General features: G+C 46.3%; 1 protein-coding gene across 2 annotated transcripts in view; it reads right to left on the reverse strand.

Moving 5' to 3' along the window:
* Positions 1-22,838, reverse strand: part of ANKRD35 (ankyrin repeat domain 35) — a 65,597-nt gene that overhangs the window by 12,384 nt on the left and 30,375 nt on the right. For both annotated transcript variants that reach the window (XM_048514320.1, XM_048514329.1), the window contains exons 3-9: positions 22,221-22,309; positions 17,713-17,777; positions 10,636-10,693; positions 8,171-8,241; positions 4,630-4,736; positions 3,580-3,764; positions 2,683-2,720 (exon numbers count right to left, since the gene is read on the reverse strand). In XM_048514320.1, the coding sequence (XP_048370277.1) occupies positions 2,683-2,720; positions 3,580-3,764; positions 4,630-4,736; positions 8,171-8,241; positions 10,636-10,693; positions 17,713-17,777; positions 22,221-22,309 (613 nt within the window). The remainder of the gene's footprint in view (positions 1-2,682; positions 2,721-3,579; positions 3,765-4,629; positions 4,737-8,170; positions 8,242-10,635; positions 10,694-17,712; positions 17,778-22,220; positions 22,310-22,838) is intronic.

The raw sequence follows: 22,838 nt of genomic DNA on the forward strand, positions 1-22,838 counted from the left end.
CAGTCTAAAATGGCATTAAAGGATTCTTAATTAAAAGCCTGGATGAACAGAAACATTTTGGCCTGATGCCGTAAAGAAAGCAAAGTCAGCGCCAGACAAGCCTCAAGGGAGAAGGGCTGGGTCTGATCGACATTTTTTTGAAGGGGGCCAAAAGTACAAAACGACGCCAACCTTATATTATATACATGGTTTTTTCTTTATATATACATATATGATCAACAACTCTTCTAAGTGATGGAATAAATTATGTTGACCTCCGTGAACTGCTAATGAATATTTACACTTTTGCATCTACAATGTCTGAATATTCCCTCAAGCCCTCTGCACACATAAAAACCCAACCCAAGGAATAAGTTTTTCAGCCTAGCTTTTTTCCCAGCCGTTTTTAAAAATACAGCACTCATAATTTTGACAAGGGAAACACCAAACATATATCATACTCCTTCCCAGCTTGATAAAGTACAGCCCAAGAAAAGCTTTATCTGGTAATTATGCTGCTAGAAGCTAAAATGACTTTACTTTAGTCACTGGATAAAACTCACTAGAAAAGACAATAATGCTAGGAAGCAGGTTCTTGGAATTCATAGCTTTCACTGAAAAGCTCTAGCACCTGCCCTTGCAGAGACAGGCTTTTCCCTTATATTTCAGCAAGAGAAGAACATAGAGGCCCTTCCGCACATGCAGAATAATCCACGTTGAGTCTACTTTCACAATTGTTTGCAAGTGGATTTTGCTATTCTGCTCAGTAAAATCCAGCTGCAATATGGATTGAAAGTGGATTGAAAGTGCATTATTCTGCAGGCGCGGAAGGAGACAGAGACTTACTTTTTTTCAATGAAAGCTAAAAATTCAAAGTAACACTTTAACATTATATCATTATTTTAGAGCCATTTAAAAACAACAAGGGGGTTGTTCTGACACAACTAATAGTGACATCAGTTGTGACCCTCCTTGGAAGAACTCTATAATTCCCGAAGCCTAAAAAAAGACCAGAATATTCTGAGAGACCCGTCTCATCCAGCACACTCTCTTTTTGAACTGTTACCATCCGGCAGACGATACAGGTCTATCAAAACTAGGACAAAGAGGCTTAGAGACAGCTTCTACTCTAGAGCTGTGGCTATGCTAAACTCCGCGGCTTCATGTTGATATGTTTGGGGCTGTGTAGGGATGGGTGGAGGAAGGGGAAAGTGAGGATGGGGTATGAGTCTGAAATTGTGTGCATCAAGGAATGCTGCTGTAAATTTCGCTGTGCGTGCACAATGACAATAAAATGCTTATGCTTATGCTTAAAATCTTCATTCTTTAAGCCACATGAAGAAGTAAACAGACTCCAGAACTGTAAAAATGCTCAGGGGAGCAGATGTGCAAAAGAGTCCTGCACAAATTGATTCCAGTGCTTATTGATCAACTCCCAGGAAAATCAAGAGTAACTCCAGTATGCAAAAAGGGTCCCTGTCTCCTGTGCCTGGCTGCTGTACTTTGAACAAGCTGAAGTTTCCAGACTGTTTTCAAAGGCAGCGCCACAGAATCACCCAAGGAAGCATGAGACTGATACAGGATGAATGGCATCATAACAGAACCAAGCCATACAGGGAACGGTCTGGGCCAAGAGAAGGGACTACCATCTGGGGACAGATAGGGAAAATCTCTTGAAGAAAAGGTTGGTAACACTTGTCTTCAGACAATAGTTTTCAATAGCATCACTGGGATTTATTTTATTTTTGCTACCAAGCCATAGCTGACTTATGGTGACCCCATAACATTTGCAGAGCAAGAGACATTCAAAGGTGGTTGGCCATTGCCTGCCTCTGTGTCAGGCCCCTGGTATTCCTTGAAGTCAGAGGTGGGATCCAGCAGGTTCTCACCAGTTCCCGAGAGTGGGTTACTAATTATTTGTGTGTGCCGAGAGGGGGTTACTAATTGGGTCTGCTTTTCTGTTAGAAATTCCATTAGGTCCAAAAATCATCAAGTCCTGTTGTTTCCTATGTGGCTGGTTAGCGAAGGTAGAAAACGGGATCATTCTCCCTGTTGGGCTGTTTTAAAAACATGTTTTAGTAATATGGTAAAGTTCCTTGTTTAAGGAAAGTATCCTTCTTTTGATTTCTAGAAACAAAATTAAGTATTTGAAAGTATTAAGTATTTGACAGGCAGTCAATTAGAGGAGAAGTAGTTGTTTCTGTTGGCAGTAGACGATAGGACTTGCTATAATGAGTTTAAATTATGGACGGAAAGATACCAGCTGGAAATTAGGAACTTTTTTAATAGTAAGAGTTTTTTACAGTAACAGAGAAATTATTAATGCCCCGCCCCCGGAATGCCCAGCCACGCCCCCATCATGCCCCGCCCAGCCCCATTGGCGCTACACCAATGTTTGAATCCCACCACCATGGGAACCTGTTACTAAAATTTTTGGATCCCACCACTGCTTGAAGGTCTCCCATCCAAATACTAGCCAGGGTCAAGGTCTTGAGTATGTGACTGGCCCAAGGTCACCCAGCAAATTTCCAAGGCAGTGTGGGGATTCAAATCCGGGGTTCCCAGATCCTGGTCCAACACTTTAACCACCACTCCACACTGAGATACAGCGCAAAAAAGAGCAACCTGTTTCTCACGCAGCTGTTGAGAGATAACCATGGAGAAACTAGTGGTCCCTTTCCCGTGAGGTGAGAATTTCCTTACCTGGGAACCGGTCTCTGACCAGCAGTCCAACCCACTTTCTGTGGAAATGGAAAAACAAGATTTGAAAAAGTGATGGTTAAGACACAAATTGGCCCAAAACGCTAAGTTTAGCTTACTTTGCCGTGAGTTCCATACTTTTTATTGATTGCAAGAGTTTTAATCAATTAATCTAAGCTATAAATCAACTTAGCACTGCAGAACTGATGATCCATGGCCACACAATTGCAACAGTAAAAACTGGCATTGGGGCATGGAATCCAGCATCCTGCGGACCTCCAAGGGCTTTTTAAAAAGCAAGTTCATAGTCCTTATGGATGTACATGCCGAAAATGCCTGGACAATGCTGGAAGAATCTCAAAAAAGACCGAGAAAGCATTAGCTGTATTCAGACATCACTCAAAACTGTGGTGATTAAACTAATAGTTAATGGTTTGAATTCAAGCCACCAGTAATGATGATTAGTTAGGGTCTATCAGCCTAAGATCTGAAGTCTAGATCTGAAGCTGGTTTTACAAATTAGAATTTTTTAAAAAAATCACGGTTTTACAGTATTCCAGAGTAAGCCAGTGACTCAGTATTAGGGTTCCTAAGACTGCCTCAACAAATGCTGGGGCATTTGGGGGAAGAAATGCCTAGGAAGGGTGGAGTTTGGTGAGGAGATGATGTCACTTCTAGACTATGTCTTCTAGTCTCTATAGTCTTTACCATAGAGAGTAGGGGAATTCCTAGAGCCTCGCTATCTGGGGCTGGGGTTTTTCTCACTTTGTTCCTTGGGGGTGGGAAATTTGGGCTGGGGGCAGGTAAATGAGAGGCCTGAATGCCTTTCTACATGAATGTAGCGAATTCGTTTGAGAACCCAAGGACCTCGCACACACATACACGTGATCTTCCCCTTACCTCTTTTCTTCGACTTCTTTAGGGCACTCCGAAGCAGACGCTTCAGGGGACGGTTTTTGGACTTTGTGGCATAGTGGAGGGCATTGTGGCCTGTCTTGTCCACCAGCCCTACATTGGCCCCGTTCTGCAGAAGTAGCTCAGCAGCTTCCATGCTGCCCCTCTCACAAGCAAGAATGAGGGCAGTTCTACACAGAGGCAAAGGAGAAGAGTTTTCAGTGGCAGGCAGCTCAACAAGGGGTAATTGCCTGCAGCTTTTGCCCCAGCTGATGCTTCTCAGCTCACTGCACACCGGCCAGGAGCCATAGCAGATTACACTTCCCTGGTTCACGTTCCCCAGGCATCTTTAAACACAGTGCAGTGAGCCATATGCGCCCAACAGTGCTTCCTAAACTCCCATGCTGTATTTCAAGATATCCGGGGAATGCACCTAAAGTGTTCCAGCTCCTGCGTAGGGAATGTGTTAGCAATGAGGGCAACACAGGGCCAGAAGTAGTGATGAAGGCAAAGGCTACTGCCTGCCAAAAAGCACAGCCCAAGGTTGCCATTCCTGCTCGGCCATGAGAGTTATCATACAAGGCGTTCTAGGCAAGGTTACGTTTACGTAATCCTTTAAGGCGGTGCACATGGTATTTCACCTCTTCCATTTTGTTCTCATGACAACCTCACAGCCACACGAGACAACTAACAGCAGGAGGGGATGCCTTCATCATTCATGCCCTCCCTAGGGTTGCCAGTTCGTGCTTTCCAAGAGTGATCAATGCTGTGGATGAGACTGCTCTTTGAACTGATCCAACAGGACTCTTGTGGCTGATACTTTCTTGGAGTCTCTTGTCTTGCTGATCACATTGAGGATTCCAACTGCTGGTGTGGTCAGGAGATCAAGGACATATGAATGCCCTAATAGGGACTGCAGCAGCTGCTGTCAGCAATGTGTCTCCCCCCTCTGCAGTTCTTCATCCCACCCGCACTTCATCTCCCCCCTCTGCAGGTCTTCATCCCACCCGCACTTCATCCCACCCGCTGCTCGTGCCAGACAGACAAGAAACTCACTTTCCATCTTTGTCAGTGAGGTCAACTTTGGACTCTCTCTGGAGCAACTGGGAGCAGATGGCAGCATGGTTCCCCTGAGCTGCAACCATCAAAGGTGTCTGTCCGTTCTGGAAGGAGGGAGAAAGAAGTTGGGAGCCTTGCTTTGTTGTCAAAGTGAAAAATAAAAAAAATGAGCATGGCCTCCAGCTATTTGTGCAGGGGCAGCTTGTTTTTCAAGCTCACAAGTTGCTCCCTAGGAGGCAGCACAATGATTTTTAGGCCTCAGATGATTAAGAGAGCTAAGCTTGACAACAACTGCATGACCACAACGGTTTAGAGCTGTGAACTTTAATCTGGAGAACCGGGCTTGATTCTTCACTCCTCCACATGAGCAGCTAAATCTAATCTGGCAAACCAGATCTGTTCCCCCAGTCGTCCACATGAAGCCTGCTGGGTGAGCTTGGGCCAGTCACAGTTCTCTCAGAACTCTCTGAGCCCTGCCTGCCTCACAAGATGTGGGGAGGGGAAGAGAAGGTGATTGTAAGCCACTTTGAGGCTCCTCAAAGGTAGAGAAAAGTAGGGTATAAAAACCAACTCTTCTTCTTCTACTATTTCATTTATATCTTGCCATTCTCCTCAAAGAGGACCTAAAGAGGCTGACATCATTCTCCTCTCCTCCGTTTTATCCTCAGAACAACGCTGTGAGGTAAATTAGGCTGAGGGTGTGTGACTGACCCAAGGTCACCCAGCAAGCTTCTGCGGCAGACTGCAGAGTCAAACCTGGGTCTTCCAGACTGTCACTCTAGCCCAGAGGTGTCCAACTCTGGCGCTTCAGATGTTCCTGAACTACAATTCCCATCAGCCCCTGCTGGCCAATTGCCAGCAGGGGCTGATGGGAATTGTAGTCCAGGAACATCTGAAGCACTAGAGTTGGACACCCCTGCTCTAGCTACTATAACCAAGTGTTTTGTTATTGGTTAGAACCAATTTTGCCCTGAACGTTTCAGATAGATCCAGATAGATGTTGTCAGTAAATAGCTCCTTGTTACACACAGAGGTCTCTTAGATTGTATCCTGTAGGGGCAGGAATCAACTTTGAATGCACAGAAATCAGGTTTGTCAAGGAGGTGAGGCCACGGGAGTTAGGTCCAACAGCCTGCATCCCTACAGGCTTAAAACACCGGCATGGGGCTTGGAAGCACAGGGCACCTCCCAGGTCGTCTTCAGAACTGACTGAGTGCTGCAAAAATGAAAAGGTCCCCAGCACCAATTTAAGGGCCTACCACAGTTGCCTTCTTGAACTCTAATGTTTACCAGCGTTTAAATGGCACCAAAAATATTCTCCATCTGGTCATGCAGGCATGGAGAGACTTGTTATAATTTCCATGGGAAGGTTTTATATATTGCTACCTCTCCTTTAAGTGCTTTGTTATCTTTCACAGCAATCATCAGATTTGGGGCGTTTACATGTCTGTCTTTGAAGTAAAGGGCCTCAAGCTCAAGTTTTAAATCATGGCGGATAGAAAATGTTAAGCAGAGTTCTGTTTGGTAAAGACTGGTGTGTTTCAACAGTCAGATGCTAAGAGAAGCAGAAATGGACACATCTGCGTTTTCCCCACAGACCATATATCCTGGGATAAGGAGGTGAAACTTCCCAGTTTGGCCATGACTTCCGCATGGCTTCCAAGCCTCAGTTGGGTCCGCCCCGCAAGATTTCCCTTATCCCGTGGCTTTCAAAAAACCATAAAATTGGCGGTTCTTTTTAAAAAGCCCGGGCCGCTTCCACTCCCATGCAAACACCGCAGGAGGCGGCCCAGTTTATTTTTCCCACCTCTCTGCCTGCTCTCCCCGTCCCACAGCTACTGCCAATCAGAACGTTGGAAAAACGCGAATGTTCACCCATGCGCAGGAATCTACGTAAACTACGTAAATGTTCATGTGGAAAATGAAAATAAACCGGGGGCTCGTGCATAATTCACTGGAGTTCTTCCTCCCGGCCTGAACGCGCTGACAGAGCAACCGTGCGAAGGGAGAAACTGAGATACAAACAACCCAGTATGTTTGATCCCGGTTTTCTCTCAGGATGTTATGTCTGTGGGGAAAACGCCCGATACTGATTGCCTGGTTCTTTACTTGTTGTTTGGATCCAAGTAAATTCAGAACTGGGGTTGGGGATTCAGCATATTCTAGGGATGCCATGCTCCAGGTAGCAACTGGAGATCTCCTGGAATTACAGCTCATATCCAGACTACAGAGGTCAGTTTCGCTAGAGAAAATGGATGCTTTGGAGGGTAGACTGTATGGTATTGCACTCCACCGAGGTCCCTGGCCTCCTCAGGCTCCATTCCCAAATCTCCAGGAGTTTTCCAACCTAGATTTGATAACCTACCCCCAATTCCTGCCAGGGGGATCAGGCAACCCTAATATATTCTCCAGTTGCCTCTATTGAGCAGGGACAATCCCAATTAGTTGACCATTTGTCTTTTCAATCACTGTCCCTATTTTTGCTAAAATTGTTCTTTGCACGTTTCAGAGGGGCCTGAGGTATCTCTTTCCCTCCCGCATGCGTTTCAGGCATAACATAATTTGAAAACTGTGGTTTAACCTCACTTCCCGTAGATGATGCCAACATTAGCATCAGAACTACCGTGCATGTAGAAAATGGCTCCAGCCTTGCCCTCCTCCATGATCTATTTCTGAATCGAGCATGTGTCATTTTTTTCAGAGTTCAACTCCTTTGCCAGGATTTCCAGAAGTTAGATTTCTGAATGTGCCACTCCTGGCTGGTTCACGCGCATGAAGGTGCACAGACTGCCACAGAATATCTTTAATCTAAATAACAAACAATTTTGTTCTGTTTTCAAACCATGCAGGACAGGCAAAAAAGGCAAAAAAAAGGAACAAACATATATAGTAGACCTCAGAGCTCTCAGCAGTGAGTACTTGGCACCTGGGGGGTCTTGGAATCTTGGATATGGCAATATTTTGTCTATTCGATTTGTGCCCTTCTCATTCTTAGCACGCTGGGGTGTTACAAGCATGTCTCTATTTTTGTTTATGAAATTTTTGGGGAAAGGGATTCTACATTATTCAAGAGGGACAGCTGTGTTAAGTCTGTGGCTGTGGCCTCAACAGCGCCATCACTAAGGTGTGGCCAAATGGCAGAATTACAGGGAATGTACTTATATCAGCCTAGTACAGGGTAGGGAACCTGCGGCTCTCCAGATGTTCAGGAACTACAATTCCCATCAGCCCCTACCAGCATGGCCATGCTGACAGAGGCTGATGGGAATTGTAGTTCCTGAACATCTGGAGAGCCGCAGGTTCCCTACCCCTGGCCTAGTAGTTACTAGTAGATTTTGAACATATAAGAGCAATGAAATGCTTTCCCCTTTTCCCCACCTACCTACTGGTTTGAGACATGTGATTATATTTTTTCTTGGTGTCTACAGACCACTTCTGGCTTTAGCAGGTAGGCTTCATCCTGATTTGGGTTCTGCCCACTCCTCTACTAAATATTTTTTCCCGGTGTATACAACAAAGGAATCCTACTGAGACTTACATTGTCCATGACATCTAGGAAGGCTTCTTGATCGCACAACAGCAGCACACTAGATGCACATCCTGAGAAGGCTGCAGGGTGTGTGGAGAAAAAGAAGGAGCTAGTGTTAAACTTTATTTTTTTTAAAATGACACGGCCACAACAAAAGTTTCTTGGTTCTACAGCAGTTTCTTCTCTGACCAACAGCTATCGGTGATTTTTAGAAGCAACACATCCTAGGAGTGGTATGGCATGTTTGTGGTATGCCACATTTACAAATATTTGCTGAGAACACTAATCAGAGCAGTCCTAATAGCCCAGTTTCACTTGATCTCATACTTGGGTACTTGACAGCCAGCATGATGATATTAATCTGGCGAATCTGGTTTGATTCTCCACTCCTCCACATGAAGCCTGCGGTGGCGTGCTGCCACAAAACGGCACTCGGGCAAGCCACCTCCCCCACACCCAAGCTGGTTGTTTTCTTGCCACCACTCACCACCAACTTTACCAGTGAGGGGACCGCCCAGCTGTTGCGCTGCCTTCGTCTCTTGCCTGGGATTGCGAGGAGGGGGCCTCTCTTCTGCACAGTCTTTGCACAGCAGAGTTGGATGCCAACGGGCCAAGAGCCAGAGCCGGGCGCTGCTTACCCAAAAGGAGACTGGGCAGGAGCAAGGTGAGCATAAAGCTGCGCCCAGCACATGTCAGGTCTCCGCGCGGCTCTGTGTCCTGCCACTGTTGGCGCAACAAAGAAGCAGCAGCAGAGGAGGTGAGAGCGGCCCTATCCCTTGCCACAAGGTCCACAGAGCCTCGAGTGGAGGAAGAGTGCACAGTAGGAGCCCCCTAGCATGCCCCTGCTCCGCAGTCTTCCTTCTGGCCCGGGAAAGGACAGCGAGCCACCGAAAGGCCCAGAGCCTCTGCAGCAGCAAAAACAACGGAAGCATGCTTCAAAGGGGGGGGGGGCACAAGATCTTAGTGGTGCCCTGTTCCCAGGCAGGCAGACAATGGGGTCCCAGAGGTGGGGCGAGGTGGGTGGAAGGGGCAAGGGCGGGTGGCCAAAATGCACCCCCCATGAATAGCGCCTGGGTCAAATGACCCCCCAAGGTATGCCAATGGAAACCTGCTGGGTGACCTTGGGCCAGTCACAGCTCTCTCAGAACTCTCTCAGCCCCACCTACCTCACAAGGTTGTGGGAAGAGGAAGGTGATTGTAAGCTGCTTTGAGACTCCTTAAAGGTAGAGAAAAGCAGGGTATACAAATCACCAAGGAAGACTGGAACTGGTTGCAGAGGAACCCAGTGGCAAATCACTTCTGCTCACTTCTTGCCTTGAAAACCTCTTGATCCTGGAGTTGCCAATAGTTGGTTGCAACTCAACAATTTAGTTTACCTTATCTTATAACTGACTGCCTATAAATGGTTGCCTAAGGCATTGTCACCGCTGAAATTTCCAATGCTCTGATCCCACTGGTGGACTAGTGATTATAAGCAAAATAAGGGTCAGTTCTTGTATTCACACAGGAGTCACGCAGAAAGTTAGCAATGATGCCAAACTGTGGTGCTTTCTGATGCAAGAACAGCCCAAGAATAGCCACACTGCATCTGTGGATCCTACCCAGACCATCTCCTGCAGGTACCGCTTAGAAGACTTGACATTTGTGCTTTTTCGTAGCTCAACAGCAGTTCCAAGCCTTGGTCCAAGGTTGCATTTAGCTCTGGCAGGCGATTTCCGTGAGGTTCCAAAGAGCTTGAAGCAATATGCTTCACAGCACAAATGGGCAAATCAATTAAAATCCGGGCAGTTGCTCTGCTTACAGAAAAACTGAGGTGTATCACGGTGAACTGCTTTTTTGTTCAAAGTAGGATGGAGAGAGACCAATCTTAACAGAAGGAATCTCTTGTTTGGCGTGAGACTAGATTCCCATTGGGTCTTGTAGGACTATATATAACAGTGGTGGCGAACCTCTGGCACTCCAGATGTTATGGACTACAATTCCCATGCTGGCAGGGGCTGCTGGGAAATGTAGTCCATAACATCTGGAGTGCCAAAGGTTCACCACAATGACCATGCTGGCAGTGGCTGATGGAAAATGTAGTCCTTAACATCTGGAGTGCCAAAGGTTCGCCACCACGGATATATAAATACATAGGCCAGCATTCAAACAGCATATACGGTGGTCCTACACATGGATTTGAACACTGTCCTGTTTATTCATTTATACCCTGCCTTTCCCCCAATGGTGGTCCAAAGTAGCTTACAACATTGTTTTCCCCTCCCCCGTTTAAAAAATCTTCTCAACAACCACCCCGTGAAGTGAAATAGGTTAGATTGAAAGAGAATGACTGATGGACGCAACGTCCCCTGGCGATCTTCCATGTTTGAATGGGAAATTGAACCTGAGTCTCCCAGTTCTAGTCTGATACTCCAACTACACATCATGTCATGTCTCAAATGGCTTTTAATAGCATGAAATCTACGGGGACTTACCTGCCCAGTGCAGTGGCGTACGATTCTCTCCATCTACACAGTCTTCATTGGCTCCGTGCTGAAAGGAAGCAATTAAAAAAATATTTACAGACTTGTCCAACTTGCTACACTTTATAAAAGTGGCTGCAGTACACATCAGCACAGGAAAACACGAACTGTAAAATGTTACGTACAAAACAACGACATATAGTTGAGAAAATTCTCAGGTTTGGACTGTGACAAGTCCTCAGCCAAAAAAAAAAAGAGTTTCCCAGTTTTGGAATATTTGCAACACAATAGGTCTCTTACGCCAATTATGCACAAGAAATTTGCTTCGTGGCAGAGGCGAATGTCCATTGCAGTAGGATTTCTTGCAAGGATGTATTTTCTTTAGCCCCCCTATCACTTTCCATTCTCTCTGTGACAAGCAAAACCAGTTATAGGGCAATTTCCATTTTGCTTTGTGGCCAGAGCAGGTCCGATTTGCAAGTGGGCATAGCTTTGCTCCAGACCTCTTCCCTCTGCCCAAAGCCAGCTAGCCCGCCAAGTCTGACTCCCTTACTTCCTCATTCTGCTTCACACACTTCCCCTTCGCCCTCCTATTTGTTGCCGACTCCTTCCTGCTTCTTGTCCTGCTGTATCATTTCTATTGCCTGTGGCCTCCTGCCCTTGCATATCTTTAGATCTTTTGATTAAAAAAATAATAACTATATTGATAGAGTGATAAATTGATAACACTAAAAAATGTAAAAAAAAAGGTTAGTTGATCAGTCCGAACACTTGATTTGCCCATGCATTTGATCAACCAATTGAGACATCTGCAGCCTCATAGTTTTATACACAAATAGTCAGTGATTCCACACTGGGGAAAGGCAGTTCTTGTTGGGTTTTAAGGCACATTCAGAGACAATCATGAACCTGAACAGCTTAGCAAATGGCAGTTTGCCAAAAGGATGGTGTGAATCTGTTTTGGGCTGTGGAGGGCTTTCAAGCAGCCGGGGAGTTTCTGTGCTGCCTCCCCGCGCAGCCTGGAAGTACTTGGGGGGGGGGGGGTGATGGTGTGGCAGTAACACCCCCACCCCCGGCTGCCTGATCCCTGTGGATTGGGCTGTAGGTATTGTAATCTTAATCCCATAGCAATTCTTCTACATGGTAATGTGAAAATAGGAGATATTTATCAGATGAATGTGCAACAGATCCCATGAAAGCCACACAGATTTCAGTAAATGCACCCCATTGATTTTGGGAACATTGTTCTAATAATAGAGAACCACACATTTCTAAACCAATTCAGATTTCAGATAAAACTCAGAGCATAATGGGATAAGCATCTCATTCAGTGACCATAGAGCAGAAACCTCACAGAGCAATGCTGGTGAATTTTAAGAATGTATACCTGTACCTGTATATATACAAATGTGTGTGTGAAGTGGCTTTAAGTCACGGACTGCTTCTGGCAACCCCAGCAAGGGACTTTCAAGGCAAGTGAGAAGGAAAGATAGTTTGTGATTGCCTTCCTCTGCAGAGTCTTCCTTAGAGGTCTCCCTTCCCATTCTGACCCTGCTTAGCTTCCGAAATCTGACAAGATCAGGCTAAAGATCTGGTTAAAATGAATGTCTGGTTAAAATGAATGTAACCCAAGATCTGGTTAAAATGAATGTAACCCAAGACCACGTGTCTGTCATGTAACCGGCTTTGATATGCAACCAAATGCTTCCTTTGATATACGTGACCAGGTCTTCTATATGTAACCACTGCCACCTATGCATTCTTTTCTGGACCTGAGTTTTATGGCCTTGCATGCTTGTTAGAGAAGCAGGCCTCCCCTGACGTGCCTGTCCCGTGAGACTTCAACTTTTTTTAGCCGTATTGTCCTTTCTAGTGAGCCTTGTCTTCTCATAACGTGATCCAAGTACGATCATCTCGGTTTAGTCATTTTAGCTTCTAAGGAGAATTCAGGCTTAGTACTGCCCAATGCATAGATTGAGGGTCTCGTACACCAATTAGGGTTGCCAGCTCCAGGTCAAGGAATACCTGGAGATTTGGGAGTGGAGCCTGGGAGAATAGTTTTTGTGGGGGGGGGGGGGAGAAGGGGACCTCAAAGCAGCCATTTTTTCCAGGAGAACTGATCACTGTAATCTGGAGATCAGCTGTAATTTCAGGAGATTTCCTGACCCCATCCGGAGGTTGGCAGATCTGCTACCATTCACGTGGCACTATAGATTTCATCTCCTAGTTAAAATGGGGATAGTTCAGATGCCAGTTCCACCCCCTTTGAATGTTCTCTTTCCCCCATATTTTGAAACAACTATAATTATGTGCATGCTTCTAAAGGCAATAATTGACTCTGCACCTCTCATTCAAATGCTGTTTTATAAGACATTGTTGTAACCACAAAGAGAGGAGGCTGCTGGGCCTCGTTGCCTCGCAGGCACGGCGAACCAAGACATCGGCAAAATAAGCCGTCAAGCAGGAAACTCTTCGCCACCCCAGCTTTCGCAACACGCCCTTTCCCCTCCTCAAATTTTGTTCTCATCTCGGGATTGAACACCCCACCCAGCTCTTACCCTTCCCAGTCACCTCTGTGTCGAAACTACCCCCCACGGGGGCCTCTTGCAACATCACAGGGAAAACAATTAGACCCAGGGAAAGTCTCAGGCAAGGATGGAGCTGGACTTCCATGCTAATGAGGCTGTGGTGGGCCTGCACCTTGGTGGTAGACCACGTGGTTTTCACACAGAAGGTCCTAGGTTTAATCTCAAAATCCCCACCGCTGTCCAGAGCGGCATACTTAGCTGAAGGTATTATGTCAAGAGTAGATGTCAATACTTCGGCACTGGGCCAGGTTTATCATGTGCACCATCACTAACAGCTGGCCACACCCACCGTGGATTCAGCTGTACATTACATTTCCCCTGGGGACATCCATGGCTTGGCTTGAGAGCAGCGGAGTTCCATGCTTCCCAGGTGCCTGATGGGGCCCAATTCAAGTTGAGGACTCAGTGCACAGGTAAAGGGACCTTAGATCTTATCCCCCATACCGTTTACCTGAGACAATCACAGGCAGCCACTATTTGCCCTACACGTACTGAGGGACTACACATGATGTTCCCAAATGGGGCAGGTAGCAACTCTTGGAGGCATTTTAGCTCAGGAAAATGGCACGGGGGAAGAGTCCTCTCTCTGTGTGCCACCGCTCCGATTTGAATTGGTATTGGATGCATTTGGAAGCCACAAAATTCTGAAACTCGTGTCTCAAGAAGACCCATAGACTTCCCCAGAGAAAATGGGATTGGGCCTTTTAAACTGGGTCATTCTTTTTGTTGTTGGGACGGGACCATTCCTCTCCAGGTGGCAAATCAGGTGGAGATTGATGGATTTCCCGGATCAGCTTGGAAACCAAGGAGTACATTCCGCTCTAGGAATAAACAACTGCTATATGAGCACCCCCACATTCTGCACCTAAATTCTGCCTTGACCTGCACTGGCGTTAGCTAAGTGAACAGACATGGACACCAGTGTTTCCTCGAAAGGAACTACAAAGCCCATGTTTCACTGAGAAGTTGTTCACTAGCTAGGTCCATGCCAACCTCCTGGTATGGCCTGGACCTCTACCAACATTACAACTGATCTCCGTACTATAGAGATCAGTTGCCTTGGAGGAAATTGTTAGATTCAAATCCAGTTGCACTTTAGAGACTAACACGCTTCTGGGCTCCACCAGTTCTGACTCTCACCCACCCACCCACCCACCCCCCGCCAAAAAAAAACAACCTTGCTATCTTCAAGGTGCTACTGGACTCGAATTTAGCTGTTCTACTGAAGACCAACATGGCTACCCCCTGGAGGAAATGGCAGCTTCACAGCGTGGAGTCTAGAAAATGATATCCCTGCTGCGTGCCTTCCCTTTCTCAAATTCTGCTCTCTACAGGCACCTCGCCCAAATCTCCAGGAAGTTCCCAAACTGGAGTTGGCAACTCTAATCCCACTGATAGAGCCAGGTGAAACAACCACTTCTGAAGCAGAGTAGAACTGTCAGCTCTCTCTTCACATACACATATAGACCCCTTCCGCACATGCGGAATAATGCACTTTCAATCCACTTTCACAATTGTTTGCAAGTGAATTTTGCTATTCTGCACAGCTGCAAAGTGCATCGAAAGTGGGTTGAAAGTGCATTATTCCATGTGTGTGGAAGCATGGACCAAATATAGCAGTTTCAGGAATGTGAAAAAAGCATTACGAAGGAGAATTTCCCACAGAACCCCCCCCCCCCAAATGCTTCTAATTCATCATATTTGACAGAACCTGGGTTAAATGAAAGCTGGTAAATTAGCAACTGTTTTCCTTCAACACAGGTGTCAGATGCTTCCTGCTTGCCTGTGCAAACTACAGCAAGCAGAAGGCGTTCTGTTCCTGCCCCTTCCATGCACCAGTATGGTGGATTCTACAGGCGGCTGCCAGTTTGCGCCAGTAAGTGTGTGGGGGATTCTTGGGTGAGAGAAAGAAGAAGAGTTTGGATTTATATCCCCCCCTTTCTCTCCTGCAGGAGACTCAAAGGGGCTGACAATCTCCTTGCCCTTCCCCCCTCACAACAAACACCCTGTGAGGTGGGTGGGGCTGAGAGAGCTCAGAAGAACTGTGACTGGCCCAAGGTCACCCAGCTGGCATGTGTGGGAGTGCACAGGCTAATCTGAATTCCCCAGATAAGCCTCCACAGCTCAAGCAGCAGAGCAGGGAATCAAACCCGGTTCCTCCAGATTAGAGTACACCTGCTCTTAACCACTACGCCACTGGGGGGGATTCTTGTGTGTGGGGATTCTCAGATGGGGGCTTCACGGATGCGTCGTTCACAGGAAAACACAGTGTTTCCTGTGCAAACCATGCCGCATCCTGACGCCGCGATCCCAGCAATCCCGGACAACCCCTGCACCCAGTGTGCAAATGACAACGCAGGCAACACGGGTTCATTTAAACTGTTTGTGTTGCCTGTGGAGAATGGGCTACAGTTGCTGCTAAGCTTGGAGTTGAGCTTTTAGCTTTTTCATTTCTTGGCCTGCTAGATATCACAATGCAAGATAAAGTTTTATGGTATTTCACCAATTTAAGTCTCTAGCTGGGATCGACCAATGGCTGGATCCATTATACTGCATGTTCACATGGAATGACCAGAATTCCCCAGTAACGAATGTGAAGCTTTCTCACGCGCTCTCTTTCGGGATGCTGCCTGATTAAAATTTGAGTTGTCCTTCGTTGCGGGGGCAGGGGCCTCTCTCTAGAAATTAAATCTGTGAGTGGGAAATGAATGCACCATCTCTCTAGAGTACACACAATTAAGTGAACACCATGACTATTAAGGCTCCTCCATCATGTTGAACACAGCCTGTCATTTTGTGAGGCTCATTTAGAACAATTAACAGATTGCAGGACAGTAATACCTTTCTGGAGTAACTTTACCCTAAAGAAGAAGTAAATGGGTACTTCAAGCACCACGAGGCCTAGAGCCTTCAGCAATCTGTCGCTGAGAGGGGAAAATCAGATCATAATTCTTAGACTGAAAATTGTGCCAATGTAAGCACATTCCTGTTTAATGTCCTTGTTTTCATCTGTAACTTATGGGAAGGTCTGTTTCCATCTCCCATCCCCTATCCTTTTACTTGTTAGGGTGGGTCCAATTGACAATAAGCCTTGCAGGTGGGGACATGTCTGTTTTGTCCATTGCATCACACAGTGGATTTGTAAAGACTCTAAAAACCAAATAAAAAGGTAATTATAATTGCCCACACAACAGGAAGTCATTTCCAACTGAGGTTTGCTATTTGTGTGTAAGTACAGATCAGATAGTCTACTGGACTGGCTCAGTCGCAAAAGCAAAACGAGGCACAAACAGTCGCTATGTATCTGAGGACCCCCAGCTCACATGGATGCCGCAATAGGGACTCCTGCAACCCTGGGAGACTGGGGGGTGGGGTGAGACTTACCCAATTGCATCTCACAATTCTGCTATATCACTTCCAGCTATGTAACCAGACATGATGTCACTGCATCATGGAACATTCTAGGACAGCGGTCCCCAGCCTTTTTGAACCTGTGGTCACCTTTGGAATTCTGAACCTGGGTGGTGGGCACAGTCACAAAAGGGCTACCGCAGGAAGGCAAAGAAAATCAATAAGCATTGATTATTGATTCAGGCTTTCCAGCTCATACCCGTAAGCATTACTCTTGACTTAATGCTTTCCAGCTTCCCTCCACCCACATAACAGCTCTTCTGGGCAGGATCAACTAGGCTGTTTTTTGGTTTTGTTTTGACACTTCAGGTCCATCGCTGGAGCAATAGACCCATGAAAATTGTTGGAAGTGAAGGACTTTATGCTGTTTCCTGCCTTCGTGATAGAGGAGGATTTATCAGTGAATCAGATAGCTAGAGGGGGTCAAGACCCTGGGCACCTTTCTCTACCACTCTTTGATGTGTAGATTGCTACTCTCTGGGAACTTCCTTCCTTCCTGCTTCTCCTCCTCTCTCCGCCAGTCCTCCACCCACCTTCCATCTTGCACCGTGTGTGCAGAGAGATGCAGACAGATAGATTAGAATAGAGAACCTATCTCTCCAAGGGGGGTGTTGTGTGGTTTCTGGGCTGTATGGCCGTGTTCTAGTAGCATTTTCTCCTCAGGTTTCTCCACTTTTCTATCCAGAATGGAGTTCGCTAATAAAAACCACTCTGCTTGTAATGCAAAGGTATCTCTTATCAGAGAGAATTACCAATAAAAATGACATGGTTCTGGTGGGTTTTCCGGGCTGTGTGGCCCCAGAACCATTTGAATCTGGCCGTGAAAGCCTTCCGACAAAAATGACATGGTCTATTGCTCCAGTGATAGGGTCTAGCCAGCAGCACACACACAAAAAAGGGGGGGGGGATGAAAATGAAGCAGCAGGTGGGCAAAATGGTAGACGGGGCATAGGTGGGGATAGCTCACAGAGGGGGTCTTCCCTTTCAAATGGAAAACTGTGGGAAAACCCCACTGCAAAGCAAACAGGCGCATGGAAAGCAGTGAATGCCCAATAGCCCTTTGACAGGAAGGAAGATCTGTTTCTGTTACCTGCAGAAGAACTTTCACACACTGAGGCTGGCAAGCGATGGTAGCCAGATGTAAAGCCGTACTGCCTGAGGGGGGAAAGTACAAAATGGGAAATTATCACACAATGTAGATCAAACTCCTTCTTCTAAGGCATCCTGCGGGTATTTTGACTCGGAAACAGACAAGTAACTCTTTACTTGACATCTCAACCTTATGAGAAGACAAAATAGGCGTTTGATATATTTTTAACGCACCTGATTAGCATTTACTAGATATTTACCACAGGGAGTTTAGTCCTCACTAGTTCCAAAATGTCAGCAGCCACAGAAAAAAACCCCAGAAAGCAGCTTTGCTGCACTTCAAAGGCTAGTCAGTTGTCACATCTGACAGGCCTTGATATCCCCCTCCATCGTTGCACCGCAGGCAAATACTGTCTACACTCCAATTCTTACACACTGCTGAAGGTGGTACTCTACCTACTGTGTGCTGTGGTGGATTTATTTACATCGCAGTGGCGTGTCCTCAATGGATTTTGAAGGCAAGAAAGTGATGTTGATACTCTATGAAGGTATTATCACTCCCTAGGATATGTTCTCAAAAGTTCAAAATGGAGTTCAGAAGCTATATTACAAATAATGGCAAGCTATGCATAGGCTTGCCAACCTCCACCTGGCACTTAGAGATGTCCTACCTACCAGCACAACTGACCTCCAGGCAACCAAGATGAGTTCCCCTGCATAAAATGGCTGCTTTGAAGGGCAGACTCTTTGCCATTATACCCTGCTAAGGTCCCTCTCTTCCCCCAAACCCACCTTCCATAGGGTCCACTCTCAAAATCTCCTGGGATAGCTGGCAAGAGTAGCTATGCAGTGCATGACACTCATGTGTGTGTGTTTATACTGAAGCGTGATAGTGATAAGAGGTATCCATGCTCTCCCACTCAGAGGTTTAGGTCCTACAGATGCTGTGGACAGTGTTGAACCCTGAAGCATAACCACGTGAACAACTCACAATCACAAAACTTTTAACAAGGCATTCTTCAAAAGCCCAAAACAGGATCAGCACTGATCCCAGGATCCATTGGAGTGCATCGAACTCCTGTGGCATTCTTTTCATTTTTATGAAATAGAGCTGGCTTAGGTTTACCCCCCCCCCCCCCGCACCATTCCAAACACAGCTCCCGTGCCAAATATTGCACCCTCCTAAAAAAAAACCCTTTATCAACTTTCTGGCCCCTTCCACACATGCAAAATAATGCGTTTTCAAACTACTTTCACAACTGTTTGCAAGTGGATTTTGCTATTCCGCACAGCTTCAAAGAACACCAAAAGCAGTTTGAAAGTGCATTATTCTGCATGTGCGGAATGAGCCTCTGTTTTGGCTGAAGAGCAAAATGATACATGGGGGTATGTGATTGCTAAGTAACTGAGCCCACATTTAGCTTACTACCACTTCAGCTGTGCAAGTCTGATGTAATCAGCCAGTTTGAATCTATATGTGAAATTCTGTCTTTCCAAAACCTACTTGTCCTTTTCTGGTCTACCATCTCTGTACTTGAATTAGGGTTGCCAGATGAGGCCTGAAGTTCTGGGAGTAACAACTGACCTCAAGACAACCCGGTTCCCTGGAGAAAGCGAATATTTTGGAGGGCCAACTCTACGGCACTATACCCTGCTGAGGTCTCTCCCCTCATCAAACCCCTCCCTCCAGCCTCAAATCTTCAGGAATGTCCAAACCAGGAGTAGGCTACCCCAATACCAGTGCAGTTCTCTGTTGACCGTTGCAGTTTTAAGGCCTTTTAAGAACGTCACCTTGTGTGGTAGACTACAGGTGAAACTAGACATGTTTTTTTGGTGGGTTGTGTCTGAGTTCCTCTGACAGAACTTGTGTATCCTGCAATCACACAGCAGCTGAAGGGAATGTAATTTAAAGATCCGAGGGACTATGATGGTAAAAATGGCACGGAGGGATGGCAGGAGCCTCTTGTATCCCCCCGCTACAGTTCCAAGCAGAAAAGCGCTCCCACCTCAGAAAACATGAGTTTGGTCAGGAGAACCCAGATTTAACTTATCCAATAACATGTCAACTTTTGGTCCTAATGCTGGTCGCTGAGACAGAGGACAAAGAAATCCAGCAAGGCTGAGGAGAATTACTTGGCATATTGATGCTTAAGCTGTTTCCTCCTGTAAATAGCACACGGGGGAATCTCTCATGTGCGTTAATATATTATTTATGGTGTGGTTTCGGATCACTGGCTGTACAGTGTGGGTGTTTCCCACCCTGAATGTGTGAGTAGCTGAGCCAAACCTTGATATTGCATTCAGATTTGGAGGCCGGAAGAACACACAGTGTTGTTTGTGGGAGGGGCGACGGGTTGCCAACCTCCAGGTGATAGCTGCAGGTCTGTTTGCACTATATATGAATGAGGTGAATTCCACACAACACATGTATAACGGGTTGCAGCCGTTATAAAGGAACCCGTTTTCCTTTTTCCTGTTCGCACACGTGTGCCCTTCACCCATTCAGGCAGCGATTGGAACTCATGGAAACAATCCAGGTTGCTTTTGCACCTTCCCACAGGGATGCTTCTCTTTTTTTTAATGTCCTGCAATGCATGCGTACCTGTGCAGGCATGCAGAAATGAGCCCCTGCAGACATACAGATTGTTCCACAATCCGATTTGCTGCCCCTGCATAGCTGAGTATGCGCAACACACAAAAGAAATAGGAAAAAGAAAAAGGCCATGTTGCTGTAGATCTATCTGGCGGTCGTACTCACTGCCACGGGGAGAAAAGATGCTTGGGGGACTTTGTGCACTGTTGGGCGCTCAGAGAATCTGCCCACAGAGTGCTGGGTGACCTGCACAGAATGGCAGGCCGGCAGATTCTCCCTGATGGGGGACGGCGCAGCGCCTAAATTGAACGGGTGGAAAGGAGGGAAATAGAGTGTCTCCTGCCTGCAGTGTTTGTGCAGGAGCTCCTCCAACCTGGGATTGTGCAAAAGAATTGCTGGCTTAACAATTTTTGAAAATCCCAGGTTGAGGGGGAACAGGACCTGTGCAAAGTTCCCCCCAAAATCAGTTTTTATAACATCCTGCAGATGTTATATTTGGCCTATGTGGAATCCCCCTGACTGCTACAAGGGATGTCTGAGAAACTTCACTCAGCCATAAAGGTGAATTGAGTTAAGCTACCCCATCAAAGACATTTTAGGACAGTGATGGCGAACCTATGGCACGGGTGCCAGAGGTGGCACTCAGAGCCCTCTCTGTGGGCACGCACAAACAGAGTTCATGTGGGGGGGAAATCATCCCCCACACACATCTAGGCTGGCCTGGGCCGCTGGGCTCGATTATTAGCATTAAACCTAAGACCTAGTTTTGGGGACGCAGTGTAGGTAACCCTGTTAAGCACTGTTAAACCCCACTGATTTTCATGCGAAGAACTAAAGCGCGATCCTTTACCTGGGAGTAAGCTTGGTTGCTGGCAATGGGGCTTGCTTCTGAGTAAACCCTCCTAGGGTTGTGATTCACCCGTTTGAAGAGTTGCATGGTTGCTTCAAAGCAAAGCCACCAACTACCACCAAGCTTACTCCTGAGTAATGCGTGCCTCAGAGCCAACCATTTTTTCCAAACTAAAACCTCAGTATTCAGGTTAAATTGCCATGTTGGCACTTTGCAATAAATAAGTAGGTTTTGGGTTGCAGTTTGGGCACTCCGTCTCAAAAAGGTTCGCCATCACTGTTTTAGGATCTATTTTTTTGCCACAAGTGGCACCCTACTTATGGTGAACCCCTAGCATTTTCAAGGCAATAGACATTGAAAGGTGGTTTGCTATTGCCTTCATTGGTGTTCTCCCTCCAAATGCTGGCCAGAGCTACCCTGTTTAGCTTCCGAGATCTGATGAGATGGGCTAGCCTGGACCAACCAAATTAAGGCTCTACCTCTTTTAAAAAACAATCAAGTTGGCTTATATTTGGTTACTGTCTTGCCTCAATGGGTACCAATTGGATGTCACAGACATTAAGCCTTGATCAAAATATTAACATCACAAATATCAGCAGCATGAAACCCCAACTGATTCAATGACATCACAGCAGTTCAGCCAATGACTAGAAGTGATAAACTGTTAGCATATGAGAGAGCTTTAGGGCATGGATCTCTGTGCTCCATCCCTCCATCCTTCCCTGTTAAAATCTACGTTGTTTAAAAAAACGAGAGGTTCATATTTTTAAAAGCTAAACAAATTTATATGATGTTGGGCAGCTGGTGAAGGTAGGGTTGCCAACTACCAGTGGAGAAATTCATGGAGATTTTGTGGGTGGAGTCTGAGGAGAACCGGGTATATGTACAATGCCACAGAGTTGACCCTCCAAAGCAGACATTTTCCCCTTGAAGAAAATGATCTCTGCCATCTGGAGATCAGTTGCAATTTTGAGAGATCTCCTGGGCCCACCTGGAGGTTGGCAACATTACCTGTAGGTCAGAATCTCCCCCCCTCTCCCACCACAAATCTCACACACATACATACCATCATCATTCTTGCTATTAACCTCTGCACCATGAGTCAGGAGGATCGTGAGGCATTCTGTGAGCCCCTTGGACGCTGCCAAGTGGAACCTTCAAGGGGAAGAGAAAAGTCAAATCTTGAACCCAGCATGGTGGTCTTCTAGCCCATGTGCATCCAGTGTCAACTTTAAATATGTATGTTTAGTCTGGAGAAGAGGTGGCATAATAGTCGTGTTTAAATATTTGAAGGGATGTCATGTTGAAGAGGAAACACGCTTGTTTTCTGCTGCTCCGGAGACTAGGGGTGATTTTCCACTGGTGATTAATCCTGGAATAGTCACCCGAAATATCCAGGTTTTCTTGTGAACTCCCCACTGCCGAACTGCAGAACACAGATCAGTCCTGTTTCTGGCACTCCCCCACCCCCTTATCACAGGATTTTCCTGGACCTGCTTGTATATGCATCATTTTGGGGGGGAAAACACTCCAATGGGAGCTAATAGGAGATGGGGGCTACACATTTGAGAGTCCATAACGTTGGCCCCCATGACCCAAACTTCACAAACCTGGGTGGTATCATCAGGAGTGTCTCCTAAAGATAGTCTGAAATTTTGGTGCTGCTAGCTTCACAATTGCACCC

Source organism: Sphaerodactylus townsendi, linkage group LG01, assembly GCF_021028975.2.
Source record: "Sphaerodactylus townsendi isolate TG3544 linkage group LG01, MPM_Stown_v2.3, whole genome shotgun sequence".
NCBI lineage: Eukaryota > Metazoa > Chordata > Lepidosauria > Squamata > Sphaerodactylidae > Sphaerodactylus > Sphaerodactylus townsendi.